This window comes from Gopherus flavomarginatus, chromosome 25, assembly GCF_025201925.1.
Source record: "Gopherus flavomarginatus isolate rGopFla2 chromosome 25, rGopFla2.mat.asm, whole genome shotgun sequence".
NCBI lineage: Eukaryota > Metazoa > Chordata > Testudines > Testudinidae > Gopherus > Gopherus flavomarginatus.
In genome coordinates this window covers 1256598-1274922 of record NC_066641.1, presented here as the reverse complement: position 1 = coordinate 1274922, position 18325 = coordinate 1256598, and the positions used below count along the sequence as shown (strand labels likewise).

Here is an 18325-nt window from a genome sequence, read left to right as displayed (position 1 = left end):
AAAATATATCAGTTTAATGTGCCACATAGAAGGGTTTTGGACATAAAAAACAGATTAAAAGGTTGATCCCCCCCCCCTCCCCCCGCCCCGCACACACACCCAAAGTCAATAGAAAGGGTATTCCACCAACTCCAAGGGCTGTGGAGGGAAAGAGATGAACAATGCTGCTTCTACTCTTGCCAACTCCAAGCTCCAAAGGCACTGTAACATCTAAGGCAATGAGTATTTCGTTATCTAGGAGTTCAAGAAGATCCTGTCCATTAAAAGCTTCAAATATTAATGGGTAACAGTCATCTTAAAAATTACACTTCGGTTTGATTTAACTTGTTTTATAATTAGTAGGTAACAGCTGGGGTTATTGCAACTGAGATTAGACTAGTATTTTTCTTTTTCATCTTATTTGATTAGTGTATTTGACAACACTGTCTGCATAGTCGATGTTTCCCATGTTCTTATGATCAGAGGGTAGCCGTGTTAGTCTGGATCTGTAAAAGCAGCAAAGAATCCTGTGGCACCTTATAGACTAACAGACGTTTTGGAGCATGAGCTTTCGTGGGTGAATACCCACTTCCTCAGATGCATGTAATGGAAATATCCAGGGGCAGGTGGAGGGACATTTTTAATTGTAGGAAAATGTAGTTGGAAGGCCTCAAATTGGCAGGGAAGTTCTTTTGAAATTGGCTACATTTCAAGTTGACAGGGTCCCTTTATAACCAAAATGTTACACTTTATCCAATCCATGTCTTGGCAGGCAGGCAATATAATCATCCAATGGAAGTAAAGAACCTATATGGACTGTGTCTGTTGTATGTAAGAGTAATTTTAATTTTACTGTGATTTTTATCCTATATTATTTCCTCCAACCCAGTGTTTCTTATGATCAGAATTTTCACTTTACTAAAAGTAGCATGTGGTGTCAGTTTAATTGTCTGGCATTCTTAAACCTTCCTAGTTTATGAAGGTCATCAGTCCAGCATAGCTAGGATTACATCGGACTGACATTTTTATGTCCTAATTATTGGAGTCTTATTTAATTAGTTGATTTCTTTTGCTGTCTAATATGAGTTTGGGGCTCAGTTTATATTGAGAGAGGGAATTGCATAGTTTTGGGAAATGTCTTGATTACCATAGAGAAATAACAAAAATATTCTTCTGCAGGGTAATCACTTTGATCAGTATGAAGAAGGACACTTGGAGATTGAACAGGCATCTCTAGACAAGCCAATAGAATCGGTAAGATACACATATCACCATTGGCCCACCAGCAAATTAGACAGTGATCGGATGGGACTTGATGTGAATGCAGTTAAATTTGACAGGACTAGGCACTAGTGTGTAAATAGCTGTTCAGGGATATTCTTTTCTAATATGCTTGCATGTCCTGCATTAATGTAAAGTGGGCCTGGGCTTTAAGCTTTAAATAGTAATTTTTATAATCTAGGTTACTGTAAAAATAGATAAGCTTGATATTTGAGAAACTATTTGAAATAATACATTATTTATGGAAAGTTAGTTTGCTAAATATTAATACATTTTGTTGAGAAGTTAGTTTATTTTTGTGAACCTTAGGAAACAGAGGAGTAAAATGTATTTTGATCCTTTTAGCTTACATTTCCTGAATAGTGAGATCAACTAGTGTGCATAACAACTTAATAAATGCTAGAACTACCATTAGCAGTGAAGAGAACTGAATTTTAATTAATATGCTTCAGTAATGATAAAACCTGCCTGTAAAATTATATTTCACATGAACTACACAGAATGTTGTTTTAAAAAGTAATTTTATTTTGTTATTAGATATGGCAATTAATAATATCAAACTGTAGAATGGGGAAAGGTAGCTTTTTTGGGTAGCTTTTCTTTTAAGCTTCTGAATCTTTTAACTTTGCACAGTATCACTTGCTAGTCTCAGACATACAGTAACATTTCTTATTATGCTGCCTAAATTATCATTTATAGTCTTAGTGATGTGAAACCTGTGATGGAAAAATAAGGGGAAGCTTAGTGGTGATCTGATTTAGGCTAGATTTTTATTAAAGATTAGCACTTTTCAGATAGCTTTTTCCCTGATAAAACTAAAATTGACTCTGAAGTTTCATCACGTTAGTGTCCTCTTTTTAAACTGTAGTGTTAGCAAAGGATCAATATATATTTGCATCCTGTGTAGGTTGGTGTTGTGTGTGTCTGTGTGCGTGTTTAGATGTTTACAGAAATTTACACAACTTGGGGTGTTCGACATTTTTCTTCCGCAGCAGTTGGCCCATATTAGCTAAGCAGCCATGATCTGGTTTGTATTGCACGGTCTGCCTTTTTTAATTTCTTTAGGGTTTCCTTTCTTCCTTCTTATTTCTGTTCTTCTGGTTCAGTGAACACTGCATATAGTACCTATTGTCTTAATGTGCTGGCATGATGCTAGATTTAGGCATGGCAGTAATTGATGACGCATGAGATAATGCTGCAGAGGGGGGAATTTGCATTTGATGTTCTGCTGAATAGTTCAATCTTGTGTTGTGACATGAGAATCTTAACTGACATGCCAAGCCTACTTCCCTATGTGAATGTCATGAGAAATAGCTAGAGTTGGCATCTATTCCATACCACATTGGGGATTATCATTAGACAGATTATTCAGATGTTATCTACAGACTAGACCAAGATCTTATTTTTACAAATATTTGTTTTCTCAGAATAGAGGAACAAAACATATAGGTGACAAATTAAAATACTGCATGTATGTTCAAAATGTAAATCCCTTCTGGCTATTATTATGGAATAGTCAGATATATAAAATTGTACAGAAAATGTAAGTACATCATATGCCCATTAGTACACAAAGCCTAGGAAGATAGTCACTGGGTAACCAGTGTGTGTGATCTTTGGCTGCAGTTTGAGGAGTTTCAACAGCAGCAGAAACCTTAGGTTAAATTACAGCAAAAGTATTTATTTTTACATACATTGTAAAGCAAATATAGGGACATTATCAAATCTAAATACTTTAACTTGGGCAGGTTTTTATTTTAATATATAAAATGTACACAATTCGAAGTCTCGTGACCAATAGTAAAAAACACATTTAGTGGAGGAGAGAAGAAGATGATCTGCCTTTTTTTTTTTTTGGGGCGGGGGAGGGGGCTCCAAAATAATTCCTACCCTACCATGCAATTGGCTACATTTTTTTTCCTTTCTGTCTGTAGAAAGATAGGCTATTAAAAAAATAAAAAAGCGTAAACACTGGGAATTCAGGACTTGAATTATGTTGCATCAAAGATAGAGAAATATATTCTTTAGAGGACAGACTACTAAAAAGTTCTATTTTATGATCTGTTGGGTCAAGTGTGTGTTTATAATAAAATATTTAATCTCCCCAAAAATATTTAGTGACCAATTGTCAGCTATATCTTCATAGTATATATCAGAGGACTGGCTAGTAATTATTTTTGGGGAGATAGGCTTTTTAAAAAATACATTTTTCTATGACGACAGGAGTTTAAAAGAAAAGATGAGATGAGGTAACTAACCTCATTTTAGACTGGGAACCAAATTTTACTTTAGAAAAAGATGGATCATCTTTCTGTTCTCTCCACTAAATATGTGGTTGGTGTTTAAGATAATCTACTGCTATTAAGCTTAATATAATTTGTTACATAACCTGAAATTATTAAAAATTGCTTAAGATCCCAAATTGTTTAACAGTAGATTTGTAATCTTTACAATTGCAAAATTACAAATACATTTTAAGTAAATAGGAGTGGGTTTTTACCTTTTAAAACTAGAGTTTAGGGTTCTTTGTTCCTCCTGCAAGAGTTGGATCTCATACCTAAAGCAGCATGGGGCATCAGAGTTTTCTCTGCTTTGGGTGTGTTATGTCATTGGCTCTTCCAGAAGAGAGAGTAACAACCATGAACTTAGATCATGAAAGGTAAGTAAAAGGAAATAATTTTAAATATTTAGTTTTAAAATGTGCTGTATTTGCAATTTTGAAGTTTACCAATTTGTTGTATTAATGATTTATGGTCTTAAACAGTTCTCTGTTAGTGTTTCAGCTCCCCTTTTGGAAATAAATTTAGCTGGTAGCACTGACAACCCAATCCTGCACCATTGAAGTCAATGCACGTTTTGCCATTTATTACAATGGAAGCCGAACTTGAACCCCTAAGTGTTTTTATTAATAAAGAAAACCTGTTTTTAGCAGTGAATATGTTAAGGCATTTTTCAGTTAAATTTTAGGGTTAGGATAGAAAATTAACAGAATTAAAATACATCCTATTAAAAATAAGTGCGTTTCTTTAAAAGATTTTCCCATTTTCTAGTAATCTGAAAACTATTTGAAGCCTAGTAACTGTAGACCACTTTTGGAATTGCCTAGGGAAAATGGCTTTGCTTGGAGCATACATTTTGGAGTATCATTGCTGAGTTTAGATCCATCTCTGCAGCATTATCTGTCGAAAGATGCTGACTGTACTGCTACAGCATGCAACTCAAAGGTGGCTGAAATCTCATAGGTTTGGGAGTCTACAGATCATTACACTGTTTAACTGTTTAGAATTACTGTACTACATATTTTAAAAAAAAGCAGTCTGCAGCAGCTAGTGTCCATGGAAATCCTACATTGTACTGCAAAGATGTCTCTGAACTGAGGCATGATGAGAATATAACTCAGGAATATCTTCTTATGGAAAAGTAGGATTAGAACAAGCTAGTGAAAAGCAGAATTAGAGGATGCTAGTGGCTTGGAAGTCAGAGGTAGAACAATAAAGGTAAAGCCTTAAGAGGACTTAAATTTCCAAAATGTTACAAATTAGTGAAATGATACCAAGATTTATTTTTCCTTGAAATTCTTTAAAGAGGAAACACAAATTTTTGTTGGGCTAAGTGATAACGAGTTCTACATTTCATAAAAGGGAGAAAATGTTCAATATAGATTTTTGCAAAAGTGCAAGTCATTGGTCATATTTACAAATCAGATGGCTATGGAATTGGAATCAGGTTGTTTTTTTTTTTTTAATTCAAAAAGAAGCAACAATGAACTTGTCTTTAAGGCAGTAGATCCTAGTTTTTACAAGAAAAGACTGTTGTCCTGTTTTAAAAGGTTCTGGGCACTCTCAGCTCCTGCTGCTGAAGTAAATGGGAATTGTTGGCACTCAGAACCATTTAAGTTTTGAAACAAGCATTCTGATTTTCAGTTATGTAATGAGCTGCACACATTTGATTTGAAACATTGTAGGAAAGTGCGCTATGTCTAGATTGTGGAGAGGGCAGTTACCAAGGCCTGGTCCACACTACAGCGTTAAATCGATTTAAACAGCGTTAAATTGATTTAACGCTGTACCCGTCCACACTACAAGGCACTTTAAATCGATTTTAAGGGCTCTTAAAATCGATTTCTGTACTCCTCCCCAACGAGAGGAGTAACCCTAAAATTGATATTACTATATCGATTTAGGGCTAGTGTGGACAGAAATCGAAGTTATTGGTCTCATTCTTTTACTGAGCTACCCGGAGTGCACCGCTCCGGAAATCAATGGTAGCCTAGGACCATGGACGCACACCACCAAATTAATGTGCCCTAGTGTGGATGCGTAAAATCGATTTTATAAAACCAGTTTTATAAAACCGGTTTTAATAATTTCGATTTTATGCTGTAGTGTAGACGTGCCCAAGTATGCTGATTTACTGGAATCTTTATTGTCCTTAATGTTTTACAAAGGAAATTTGTTTTAGACCGTTGGGTTTTTTGTCATGGTAGTACGACTTCAGGAGTTCAGTATTAGTCAGGCCTGGTCTACACTCCATAGTTAATTCAACATAAGCAGCTTATGTTGACCTAATTATGTCAGTGTACACACTATAGCCTTGTCCTGCTGATGCAAGTGCTGTACTACACCAACATAACTCCACCAGATGTAGGGCTTATGTCATATACTTAGGGTTTACTTACATCTGCTGTTGACTATATTGTCAATTTCAGGGCTCCATACTGGAGCTGTGAAATTGACAAGAAAGCCCAGTTGGGAGTGGGAGGGAAGCTGGTCTCCCAGCAGGAACCTGCATAGAGCTGAGAGTGGCTGTAAGTCAACCTAACATAGGTCAACTTAAGTCTGTAGTGTAGACATGCCCTTAAAGTGACAACATAAAAATCCACTATCCTCTCCCACTAAACACAGTATGCAGAACATCAGAGTTAAATCCAGTTGTCATTCACAGGTTGGAAGTGAGACTGCACATCATTCACTTACCCCTAAGCTGCTTGTTAGTTTGTCCTTGTCATAACTAACAAATATCCTTTTCCTATATAGTTCTGCTCAGTTGCCTGAGAAGGCTCTTTAAAACCCTGCTGGGGTTCAGATTCCAAGTGTTACTTGTTGAAGATCACAATTCTGTCCTCTCATCTAGAAGTCTACAATAGCTTCTGAAGTTGGCTTTTGTCACATGGCATATCTGTGCAGATCTGTGGACTCCGCTAGTTCCAAAGTGTAACCTGATAAGGCTGCTGATTTGACATTTAGCAGTAGCCATAAGTGGACAGCGCTATTAAATAATATGCGTCTTGAAACTGAATGATGTAGCATTACTGTTTGGCTTTTCTCTCTAGTTTTCATTGTGTCATCTGTAGTGAGCTATAGGTTTTGTGTTGGGAATCTTTACAACCTCTTGTTTGCATGGGTTCACCCAGTGGCATCCAGTCCTTGCTTATAGGTAACTCGATACAGTCAGCACAGTTTACAATCCACTCAAGAGATGTATGGTTCTTGTTTATGCTGAAATCAGATTAATAGTATAAAAGGGATGTCTCTGGGGTGGAGGGGACTTTGGGAGGAGAGGGGGTGTTAGACAAAATTAGCCTTTGGCATATTTGTAACAGTTCAACATCTATTTGCTGTAATCATTTAGTTACGATATTCCTCACACAATGCCATCTGAACTCTTTGCCTCATTTCCCTCGTATAGGTGTCAGTTTACATCTGCCAGGGGCATTGCTGGGGACTTACTGCAGGAACCATGATCAAGTATCATTGGTACAAGTGAAAAGTAATTGAATAAGGCTGTTTTGTCTAATGGTTAGAGTACAAGACTGCGTTGGGAAGCCTGGGTTCTGTTCTGTGGGCTCTCACGGACTAGCTGTGCTCTTGGACAAGTCACTTGAGATAAAATTTTCAAAAAGTGACTTAGCCAAGTGACAAGTCCCATTGACTTTCAGTGAGATTTAGGCTTCTAAATCATTTAAGCCAATTTGAAAATGTTATGCTTAATCTGTGTCCCAGAGTTCCCTATCTGAAAAATGTGAATGATCTCTCTTTTGTTAGAGCTTTCTGATTTTGGGATGAAATGTGTTGTATAAGTGTCAAAGTAATGTTAAAATACCTTAGCAGTAAAACACATTAAAAGATACTGTTAACCATTCACTAATCTGTTACAGTAATGTGACACCACGTCATCGGTTAAGAGGACAAATAGCATGGCTCTTGCATACGTAGCTGGCTAGTCCTGATAAACTGTCTTGATTGCCTTTGAGTTTTACTGTATCATTTTAGTCAAAAGCATATTGAGTGATTTTATTCACTTGGCTGACTTGACAACTTTTAATGTGACTCTTACTTCAGAGCTCCTTGTAGCGTAGCTACATGTGTGCCGGTTCCCAAACATGCCATTGGCCAGTCTAAGGAAACAACTCCTTCTTCAGAGTATAGGCAGATATTACTTTTATAACTCACCTGCCTATACTCTGAGGAAAGAGTTGTTTCCTTAGACTGGCCAATGGCATGTTTGGGAACCCGCACACATGCATAGAAAAGTACAGAAAGGAGAACTACTACAAAATGGGGTTGATTTATTCAAAGGGAGCATTAGTTCTTGACATCAAGAGGAAGACCTCTAAGTAAAGGGGATTTTTCTCTAGAGATGAACAAAATTAAAATATTATTATTCCAGAAAAAGATCACAAGCCAGCAGCCTAGCTGCAATGCTTTGTGCTGCTGAGTAAGAGATTCTGATTTGATTAATATTGCGTCTCACTCTAGAGGCCAATAGGAGCTAATAGCACTGCAAAGCTACATTAGCTCAGTTCCCATTTGTGGCCCAAGCAATTCAACCTCTGATTTTAAGGGCAGCATTTAAACTGCGAAGAGAGTTTGTGCCAATTTTCCTTAGCCGGAGGTCTGTCACAATGATGTGGAATTAAGGGACAGATGGAAAATGAGAGGGATCATCATTAATCTCTTCAGAGTGTAGGCTTCTCTGGAATTTAATACCTGACTCTTCGGAACGTTATCTTCACAATAGGAACAGAAAATATGCCATTTCTGCTGCCTGTTTTTAACTATCCAGCCATTTCACTGCTTAGTCAATGCCAAAAATTGTGTGTAACTAATTTTACATCAGAAGCTATCTATACATTGTGCCATTGGGAGAAAATGCCATCTTTTTCCTGGGAACTGAGATGCGGTAAGATGGAGGTTTGTTGCAAGTTGAAAAACATGATCATCCTCTTGAGTGGCTTTGTAAAAGTGCTAATGTGTATAACTCTTCTGAATTCTTCTTTTTTTCCCCTTTAACATTTGTTTACCCCTTCACTGTGTCAGTCACAACACCACTCTTGAATCTCCTTGCTGGTCTTGACTTGTTAAATTTATTTTATGCTTTCATTCCTCTTTAATAAATACATTACTTGCAAGCAGTGAATTAAAAACACAGCAAAAGAAAAACGACCATTAGTGATTGGACAGTTTCTTACTTTGTGTTACATTTAACTGTTCTTTTGACAGCCCAGTTTTTAAAGCCAGGTTCGTATGGAAATGCTTTCACTCCACTTGCACTGCTTTTGGAAATAGCCTACTGCTTCATCTGTCTGTTTATTTTAGTGCATTCATGACACAACACAGTCAGCACAATGTCTCATCTCCGCTTAACAAAAGATTGTACGGTTGTTCTTGTCCTTTTTTAAAAATGCAGCCATTTTTGTCAGCATCAGCTTTTTAAATTTGATTCCCATAATCCTTTGTCAGGTACAGTTAATCTGTTAATGTAGAAGGAACAATTACAGTGTAGTAGTCACAAAATAATTGGTGATCCGTGGGCCCCATTTTACAAGAGTAACATGCAATTGTTGTCACTGTGGCATAAATGATCTGCAGCGGTTACACTCACGGTAAGTTCTTGTAAATCTTAACGTCTAAGACACTCTTCCATGGTATTCATGGTTGGAAACTGTATTTGTTGTTCGTTTTTTCTTTCACTCATATTGATTTAAACATTTATATCTTGGCATATCCTTACTCCTCCTCATTGGTTTTTCAATGTAGAACTAACTAATGCTTCACAGAGAGATCCCATAATATGGGAAGGACATTGTTGTACACTCTGGTCTTGAAAAAGTGAGTGAGACTAAAATGTTTTATTTTACCTGCAGAGCAGAAGAAGAAGGTTTCTAGTCACTAGAATGGTTTTTTTTGGGGTGGGGAAGAAACACATCCAGGCACCCTGCAAATCTCAAACTCTTCTGCTCTTTAGGTCTGATGCACCAGTGGTGGTCACATTTTTCAGTCATTTACACCAATGAGGAATGAGTGTGTAAAACACTGCTGTTCTGACTTGGGATTTTTGTTCAGTACTTCATTATTGAATTAAACTAAAATCGTAGCATTTTTATTAGATGACTTTTGGATATAATGCATCGTTCAGTGTCACAACCCCCAGACAACTCATTACAATTCAGGATATTCTGTAATATCATGAGTTGTAATGGGTTGCATAATTAGAAGAATTTATGACTGCAGACTCTATATTGAGTTTAAAGACACTTTTTTGAAAAAATGCTCTTTAGGCAATCCTGGAAATTACAGGTCAGTAAGTCTAACTTCAGTACTAGGCAATTCTGTTCACTATAATTTCAATCATCAATTTATCAGATGAAAATGATACACTGAGGAAGAGTCAACGTGGCTTTTGTAAAGGGAAATCATGCCTCACCAATCTATTAGAATTCTTTGAGGGTGACAACAGTCATGTGGACGAGGGTGATCCAGTAGCTGTAGTGTAGTTGGACTTTCAGAAAGCCTTTGACAGCGCTGCTCACTGAAGGCTCTTAAGCCTTAGGTTGGATATTAGGAAAACTTTTTCACTCGGAGAGTGGTGAAGCACTGGAATGGGTTCCCTAGGGAGGTGGTGGAATCTCCTTCCTTTTAGGTTTTTAAGGTCAGGCTTGACAAAGCCCTAGCTGGGATGATTTAGTTGGGAACTGGTCCTGCTTTGAGCAGGGGGTTGGACTAGATGATCTCCTGAGGTCCCTTCCAACCCTGATATTCTATGAAAGTAAGTAGTCATGGGATAAGAGGGAAGGTCCTCTCATGGATCAGTAACTGGTTAAAAGATAGAAAACAAAGGGTAGAAATGAGAGATCACTAGAGTCCCCCAAGGATCTATACTAGGACCAGTGTTGTTCAGTTTATTCATAGATAATCTGGAAAAAGGGGTAAACAGGTGGCAAAGTTTATAGGCAAAACAAAATTACTTAATATTCAGTAAAAGCTGTGTTATCTAGCACTTTACCAACCAGAAAGCCCTATAAATTGGCATTTCTGATCTTCAGTAGGGTCGGGTTGGAACAGGGTCGGCAGGCTCCCTACCTGACTCCAGATGGCTCTCTGGAAGTGGCAACATGTCCCTGCCACTCCTAAGTGGAGGAACGGCCATGGGGCTCAGTGCGCTGTCCCTGCCCCGAGCGCTGCCTCAGCAGCTCCCATTGGCCAGGGAGTTTGGCTAATGAAAACTTCAGGGGTGGTGCTTGTGGGTGGAGGCAGCGCGCAGAACCACCTGGATGCACCTCTGCCTAGGAGCAGCATGGGCATGTCGCTGCTTCCGGGGAGCTGCTAAAAGTGAGCACCACCCAGATCTGTCACCCTGAAACCTCATCCACACCCCAACCCCTTTCCCTTACCCCCCTCCCGCACCCAAACTTCCTCGCTCTTAGTTAACCAGAATTTTTGATTTACCAGCATCCCTCCATTCTCCAACATTCCGGATAACAAAGCTTTTACTGTAGTTAAGTCCAAAGCTGACTGCAAAGAATTATGGAGAGATCTCACTAAACTGGATGACTGGGCAAGAAAATGGCAGGTGAAATTCAATGTTGATAAATGCAAAGTGTTGCACATGGGAAAACATAATCCCAACTGTACATGCAAAATGATGAGGTCTAAATTAGCTGTTACCACTCAAGAAAGAGATCTTGAAGTCATCATAGATAGTGCTCTAAAAGCATCTGTTCAATGTGTTGCGACAATCAAAAAAGCTAACATATTAGAAACTGTTAGGAAGGGAATAGATAGAAGAAAAAATATCATAATGCCGCTATATAAACCTTTGGTGCACTCAGACCTTGAATACTGCATGCAATTCTGGTCACCCCATCTCAGAACAGATACTGAAATTGGAAAAAGTTCAGAGAAAGGCAATGGAATGATTAGGGGTATGGCACAGCTTCCATTTGAGGAGAGCTTTCAAGACTGAGACTGCTCAGTTAGAAAAGAGATGACTAAGGTTTTATAACGTTGTGAATAGTGTGCAGAAAGTAATATTTACTCCTTCGCATCACACATGAAGCAGGGGTCACCCAGTGAAATTACTAGCAGATTTAAAACAAACATAAGGAAGTACTTCTTCACACAACACACAGTCAACCTGTGGAACTCTCTGTCGGGATGTTATGAAGGTCAGAGGTATATATAGGTTCAAAAAAGAATTAGATAAGTTAGTGTAGGCTCTTAGCCAGGATAGTCACCGACTCAACCCTTTGCTCTTGGATGTCTCTAAATCTCTGACTTCCAGAACCTGCCCTTGATGATGGGGGATGGATCACTCAATAAATTGCCTGTTTTGTTCATTCCCTCTGAACTGCCTGGCACTGGCCATTGTCAGAGACAGATTGCTAGGCTAGACAGACCATTGGTTTGACCCCATATAGCTATTCTTACGTTCATTCTTGTATTTGTTTTCTGTGAAGGGTTCTTTTGTAAAATGTAATGAACCCTTTTTCTTTAGTTCAAGTCAGAAGCTGACATTTATTGCTGCACCCATACCTTCCAACTTATTGTATCACGAACTAGCTCTTTTCCCTCAGGAAGATGAGACATTATGCTTATTGTTTCCCTTACATGCACTAATGGTTCCTTGCTGTTAACCTATTGCTAGGCCTGTTTCATTCTAACATCTTAGTATTTTTGTTAGAGTACATGTGAAATGCATCACCCAGTCTGTGCTTGAGCTCATTTTATTTGATTTGGTTTTTTTGTTTTGTTTCACTAACCTCACTTTTTTTCAGTTTAATATTGGCTGCATGCTAGTTTATATATATACCTATATATGAAAACCCAATCAAGTCTAGCCTCGATTTTTCTATGATTGTGTTTTGGTTTCTAGTGGTGGGGCAGTCTTGCACTTACAACTTACTCAGTATTATAAAAGACTGACACAAAAACAAAAAGACTAAACACGATGTAGATTTTCTTTTCAAAAACAATCGAAAAGTGGTGCTGTCTAGGTGGTGGATATGATTGTATAAATAACTTGATTTTATGCTTTTTAAATGCTTTTTAGTGTCAATTTTTTTATTGGTACACTTTATTTTCTCCCATATTGCTTTTTTTTATTTTAAATGTTATGCACAAAAGTTGCCCAGAACACCATCAGAAAGTGACCCACCCCGATACCCTATCCCCCTTGAAAAATTCTAGCCAGCAATTTTTTGACATTTGTCTTCCCTTTTATTGGGCATATATTGCCTTTTTAGTAGCATTTTTTTGCATGCACATATGTAGAAAATCTCTTGCTCGTCTCATGTTTAAATGTCAGTGGGAAGGGAAGAATATATTATTGGAATATTTTTGGTTTGTTTTCTCTGTTCTGTCTGTCAGGATAATATTGGACACCGCTTACTCCAGAAACATGGGTGGAAGCTGGGCCAGGGATTGGGAAAATCACTTCAGGGTAAGTTCAAAAATTTGTACTTGAGAAACATTCAACACCAGATTCATTTTTTTAATTGTTTCTGCTGTTTTTCTAGCTTAGATTTACCCCAAATGCCAATGTATCCAAACAAATGCACTGGTTAATTTTCATGTTCAGCAAATTGCAAGTGGAAGCTGTTACCTTTCTTAAATATAGAGGTGTGTGAGATGTAGGTTTGTGAATCACCTTGTTTGTAGTTTTTGGAGGGAGAGGAATTAACTGCATATCTAGTAACAGGTAGTTTGCGCAGCTTATAAAATTACATTGATATTTATCTGGCTGGAACATGCAGATGTTTGATGTTAAGGGGAACTTGCAAATAAAAAATAGATGTACTGATTTCTGTGAACATTTGATGGTGTCAGAAGCCATTAGAAGGCAAGTAAAAGGGCCCACTGATGGCTGAAATGGTGGCAGAGGTTTTGTATGGATGGGACAGGTTTATTTCATTGAAGAATTTTACTAATTTCCATAACTCTAGCAATATAGTTACTATGGGTATAACATGTCTATTTGAAACATTTTTGGTGCTAGTTGGTGCCAATAAGCTGCTTACGTTTTCTTGCTGTGCCTAGTCCACATTTTTCCACCAATTATACTAGAGAAGCCTGACTCAAATCAGTGTGGTAGGTTGCACCAGTTTAATTGAGGGAGAAAATTGCCTCTGGCTCCTTTTGTCTCCTTTGCAGTGGTCCTTATTTATTTGGTAACGATCTGGGAATTTGCAATTTGGGACCTGTATCCTTGCAATGACCCCATACAGAGAAGTGTTCTCTGCTGCAGAAGGCTGTTGGAGAGGAATTAAGTCCTTTTGAACTGTGAAAATGTATACTAAAAGCCTGTAGAAATGAAAGACGCTCTAACTTCTCCAGCGTGTGTACATAAACAAGGCTACATCTAATGATCAAAACACTTTTCATTTCCTCTAACACAGTGTCAGTTTAAACTCAATTTTCTTTTGTTAATGCATGGTATTTATACAGTTCTCTTGTACGAGTGTTGTAGCCCCAGTTCAGGAACCTGTTGTAATTGACATACCTTGGAAGGGCTTCTGTATTGGAATGGAGTTTACCGCACACAGGCAAGTTTTGATCAGATCTGTTCCTGTTATGCCCAAGACTTCATTGTGTCTCTCAAATAAATATAGAGGTACCAGGGATCAGAGAGGAAGCTAGAAACACCCCCCGTTGCCATTGAGTTTAAAAGCAGATGCTTAGGAGTGAGGCAGAGGGGAGATGCCACAGAGGCCGGGGACCTCCACAGGTTCACACAAGCATCTTAACTTTATATGCACATCATAGTTTGTAAGCCTTTTGAATCTTCTCCTTGCCTTCTGCTGATAGGTATTTGGATCTCAGGTGGTGATTGAAACTGACTTAGACTTGAAGGGAAATTGTGGATCTCAGTCATGGGGATATTCTCACATCTCCCTCTTCTTTTGTAATTAAGGTGAAGGGGAAAAACCATCCAACCCAGTCTGAGTCAGTTTTAATGCATTCTTTTCTGAGCATATTGAATTTTGTGACTGAAAGGTGCTATTGAAGTGCAAAGAATTGTTCTCTATAGATAACATAAACTGGAGCTCAGGGAGAGGAGAACTTTTGTTCCAGTATTGCTTGATAGATGTATGATGATGTTTCAAGGTCCCTCCCTCATGGCTATAGCTAACAAGAGAACTTGTACAGAATATCCATGGCACTGACACTGTTCATTTTGAGTATTTTTTTTATCCCACTGGCAAGTTGTCTTTTTTTTTTTGTTTTTATTTAATTTTTGAATGATATAAAATTCAAGTAGCTACATCCAGGAAAAGTAGTAGCAGGGCCTTCACGCTTGGTTTGTAAGCTTGAGACGTAAAACCACTTCGATAATACACTGAAGATGAAAGAGAATCGCTAGGAAAAGAGACAAAAATGGGCAAAGCAGATTTCCGAGCATGTTAGGAATAAGAAACACAGAGCTTTGATTACCTTATCCATGCTAACTATTTGCTTAGTGCAGAATTAAAACAGCTGAAACATATAGTAAATGGAACTAAACATTATAAAAACATTCTATGGCCATCATCAGATTTAGCTAAAGTAGTCGAAAGAGATCCACTTTTTAACTGTCCCTTACCATCAGCAGTTATGGGGGCAGATTAACACCTGTCCTTGGCTGCAGAATGCCATTTTTACAAGGGTGCAACCCTGTAAAAGGTTTTTGAATATTGATTTTGCTTATACTGCCACGTCCTGCTCTTTAAAATGATATGGTCATCTGCTCTGAAAGCCTACCAACCTCCCTGAAAGAATCCTATTAGACTTTGAACCACTGACATCAGAATGAAAAATACTTACCGGAAGATCTAAAACACGATGGCTGATTATGTCAACAGATACCTGTCTCTCACAGGCATCCTACCCTGTAACAAATTAGGTTTGGCTCAGAACAGCACATCGTGAAAGTGCATAACACCTTTAGTGGTCTCTACATTGTCTAAGCAACACATGAGAACTAATTATGTGTTATCAGCTGGGATGACTTTGTGCATCTATTCACATGATTAACTTCTGCAGGTTACGAAGTTGATACTTTTCAACATGCGTTTTCATTTTTATGTAGTTTTTAAAAGTCTGATTCTAGGCATCTGAGCAAGGGCTTCCCCTGTCTTCCAGTTAGCAGAGTAGGGAATAGGTGTATGTCACAATATCCATGACAATCATTAAATGGTATACGTCCTCAAATGGAATCAGAACATTTTCACCCACTCCTTCCTCCTGAGTGCCTTTAAGAACAGCTTTCTATGCCTCTATACAGCTGTGTCTCTGAGGTATGTTGGCTGTGTCTGTGTTTGTAACATGGTTCAAAACCAGCAAGTTGAGAGTGCATAATTCTCCATCTTCCCTGCCTGGGTAATAGCTGGGAGTTTCCAAATTCACACAGTGGCAGAATTAACTATAGCTTTTTGTAGTACTGATTCTTCCATATGGTAGCTCATTCTTCACAAAGTTCCTAAAACAGAATAACGCTGTGCATAGTGGAGTTGTCAAGATATCAGCGCCTTGGTAACTGTTTTTGTAATGCTGATATATTAAGTGATAAGAACAGGAGTACTTGTGGCACCTTAGAGACTAATAAATTTATTTAAGCATAAGCTTTCGTGGGCTGCAGCCCACTTCATCAGATGCATAGAATGGAACATAGCGCGCACGCACATACACACTGCCATACCAGCTCCAAGAGGCTAATTAATTAAGATGACCTGTTATCAGCAGGAAAAAGCTTCTGTAGTGATAATCAAGACGGTCAATTACAGACAGTTGACAAGAGGTATAAGGATAGTTATTTGGAAAAAGATTCAAGCAGTGTAATAACTAAGCCATTCCCAGTCTCTATTCAAGCCAGAGTTAATGATATCTAATTTGCAAATCAATTCAAGCTCAGCGGTTTCTCCTTGGAGTCTGTTTTTGAAGTCTATCTGTTGCAAAATTGCCACCTTCAGGTCTGTTACTGAGTGGCCAGAGAGGTTGAAGTGTTCTCCCACTGGTTTTTGAGTGATATGAGTCCTGATGTCAGATTTGTGTCTATTTATTCTTTTGCATAGAGACTGTCTGATTTGGCCAATGTACATGGCAGAGGGGCATTGCTGGCACATGGCATATGTCACATTGGTAGATGTGCAGGTGAATGAACCTCTGATGGCGTGGCTGATGTGATTAGGTCCAGTGATGGTGTCACTTGAATAGATATGTGGACAGAGTTGGCATCGGGCTTTGTTGCAAGGATAGGTTCCTGGATTAGTGTTTTTGTTCTGTGGTGTGTGGTTGCTGGTGAGTATTTGCTTCAGGTTAGGGGGCCGTCTGTAAGCGAGGGCTGTTCTGTCTCCCAAGATCTGTGAGAGTAAGGGATCATCTTTCAGGATAGGTTGTAAGTCTTTGATGCGCTGGAGAGGTTTTAGTTGGGGGCTGAAGGTGACGGCTAGAGGCGTCCTGTTATTTTCTTTGTTGGGCCTGTCCTGTAGAGGTGACTTTTGGGTACTCTTCTGGCTCTGTCAATCTTCTTCTTTTTTTTTTTTCTTTTTCTTTTTTCACTTCACCAGGTGGGTATTGTAGTTGTAAGAATGCCTGATAGAAATCTTGTAGGTGTTTGTCTCTGTCTGAGGGGTTGGAGCAAATGCAATTGTATCTTAGAGCTTGGCTGTAGACAATGAATCGAGTGGTATGTCCTGGATGAAAGCTGGAGGCATGTAGGTAAGTATAGCGGACAGTAGGTTTTCAGTGTAGGATGGTGTTTGTGACCATTGTTTATGAGCACACTAGAGTCCAGGAAGTGGACCGCTTGTGTGGATTGGTCCACGCTGAGTTTGATTGTGGGATGAAAATTGTTGAAATCATGGTGGAATTCTTCAAGGGCTTCTCTTCCATGGGTCCAGATGATGATGATGTCATCAATGTAGCGCAAGTAGAGTAGGGGCGTAAGGGGACGAGAGCTAAGGAAGCGTTGTTCTAAGTCAGCCATGAAAATGTTGGCATGTTGTGGGGCCCATAGCAGTGCTGCTGACTTGAAGGTATATATTGTCTCCAAATGTGAAATAGTTGTGGGTAAGGACAAAGTCATAAAGTTCAGCCACCAGGTTAGCCGTGACATTATTGGGGATACTAATAGCTTGTAGTCCATCTTTGTGTGCAATGTTGGTGTAGAGGGCTTCCACATCCATAGTGGCCAGGATGGTGTTTTCTGGGAGATCACCGCTGGATTGTAGTTTCCTCAGGAAGTCAGTGGTGTCTCGAAGATAACTGGGAGTGCTGGTAGCGTAGGATCTGAGGAGAGAGTCCACATAGCCAGACAGTTCTGCTGTTAGAGTGACAATGCCTGAGATGATGGGGCATCCAGGATTTCCAGGTTTATGGATCTTGGGTAGCAAATAGAATACTCCTGCTCGGGGTTCAAGGCATGTGTCTGTACAGATCTATTCCTGTGCTTTTTCAGGGAGTTTCTTGAGCAGATGGTGCAGTTAAGTGATAATTAAGTGATAATTCTCATACTTAGTGTTCGAAGACCACTGTCCTAAAAGGACTTTCATAGGGTTAAAATATAGCTTCTCTTAACTTATGTATTTAAAATAGTAGATTTAAAATTGAAGAACATACTTGGATATATCAAATATCTGCTCTGATAAGGGCTGCCACCTGTGACCCTACTAACATTATGAAACTGACTGTTTAATATTTGTTTGGTTCAAAGCATACATACACAAATTCAGCAGGGGGGTTTATCCCCTCAGCCCTGTATCTCTCTCATGTTGACACATTTTTGGTAAACAGGTTTCATCATTATACAC

At 38.7% G+C, this 18325-nt stretch overlaps 1 protein-coding gene across 7 annotated transcripts in view; it reads left to right on the top strand.

Annotated features, from left to right (window-relative positions):
• Positions 1-18325, top strand: part of GPATCH8 (G-patch domain containing 8) — an 88914-nt gene that overhangs the window by 18203 nt on the left and 52386 nt on the right. For 3 of the 7 annotated variants that reach the window (XM_050934885.1, XM_050934889.1, XM_050934886.1), the window contains exons 1-3: positions 1159-1233; positions 8763-8780; positions 12909-12981. Coding sequence is in view for 2 of the 7 variants with exons in the window: in XM_050934883.1 (XP_050790840.1) it covers positions 1159-1233; positions 12909-12981 (148 nt within the window). In the remaining 5 variants the exon portion in view is untranslated. Of the gene's footprint in view, positions 1-1158; positions 1234-2268; positions 2288-8762; positions 8781-12908; positions 12982-18325 lie in introns of those variants that run through there. The other 4 variants (XM_050934883.1, XM_050934882.1, XM_050934888.1 and 1 more) reach the window with 3 other exon arrangements.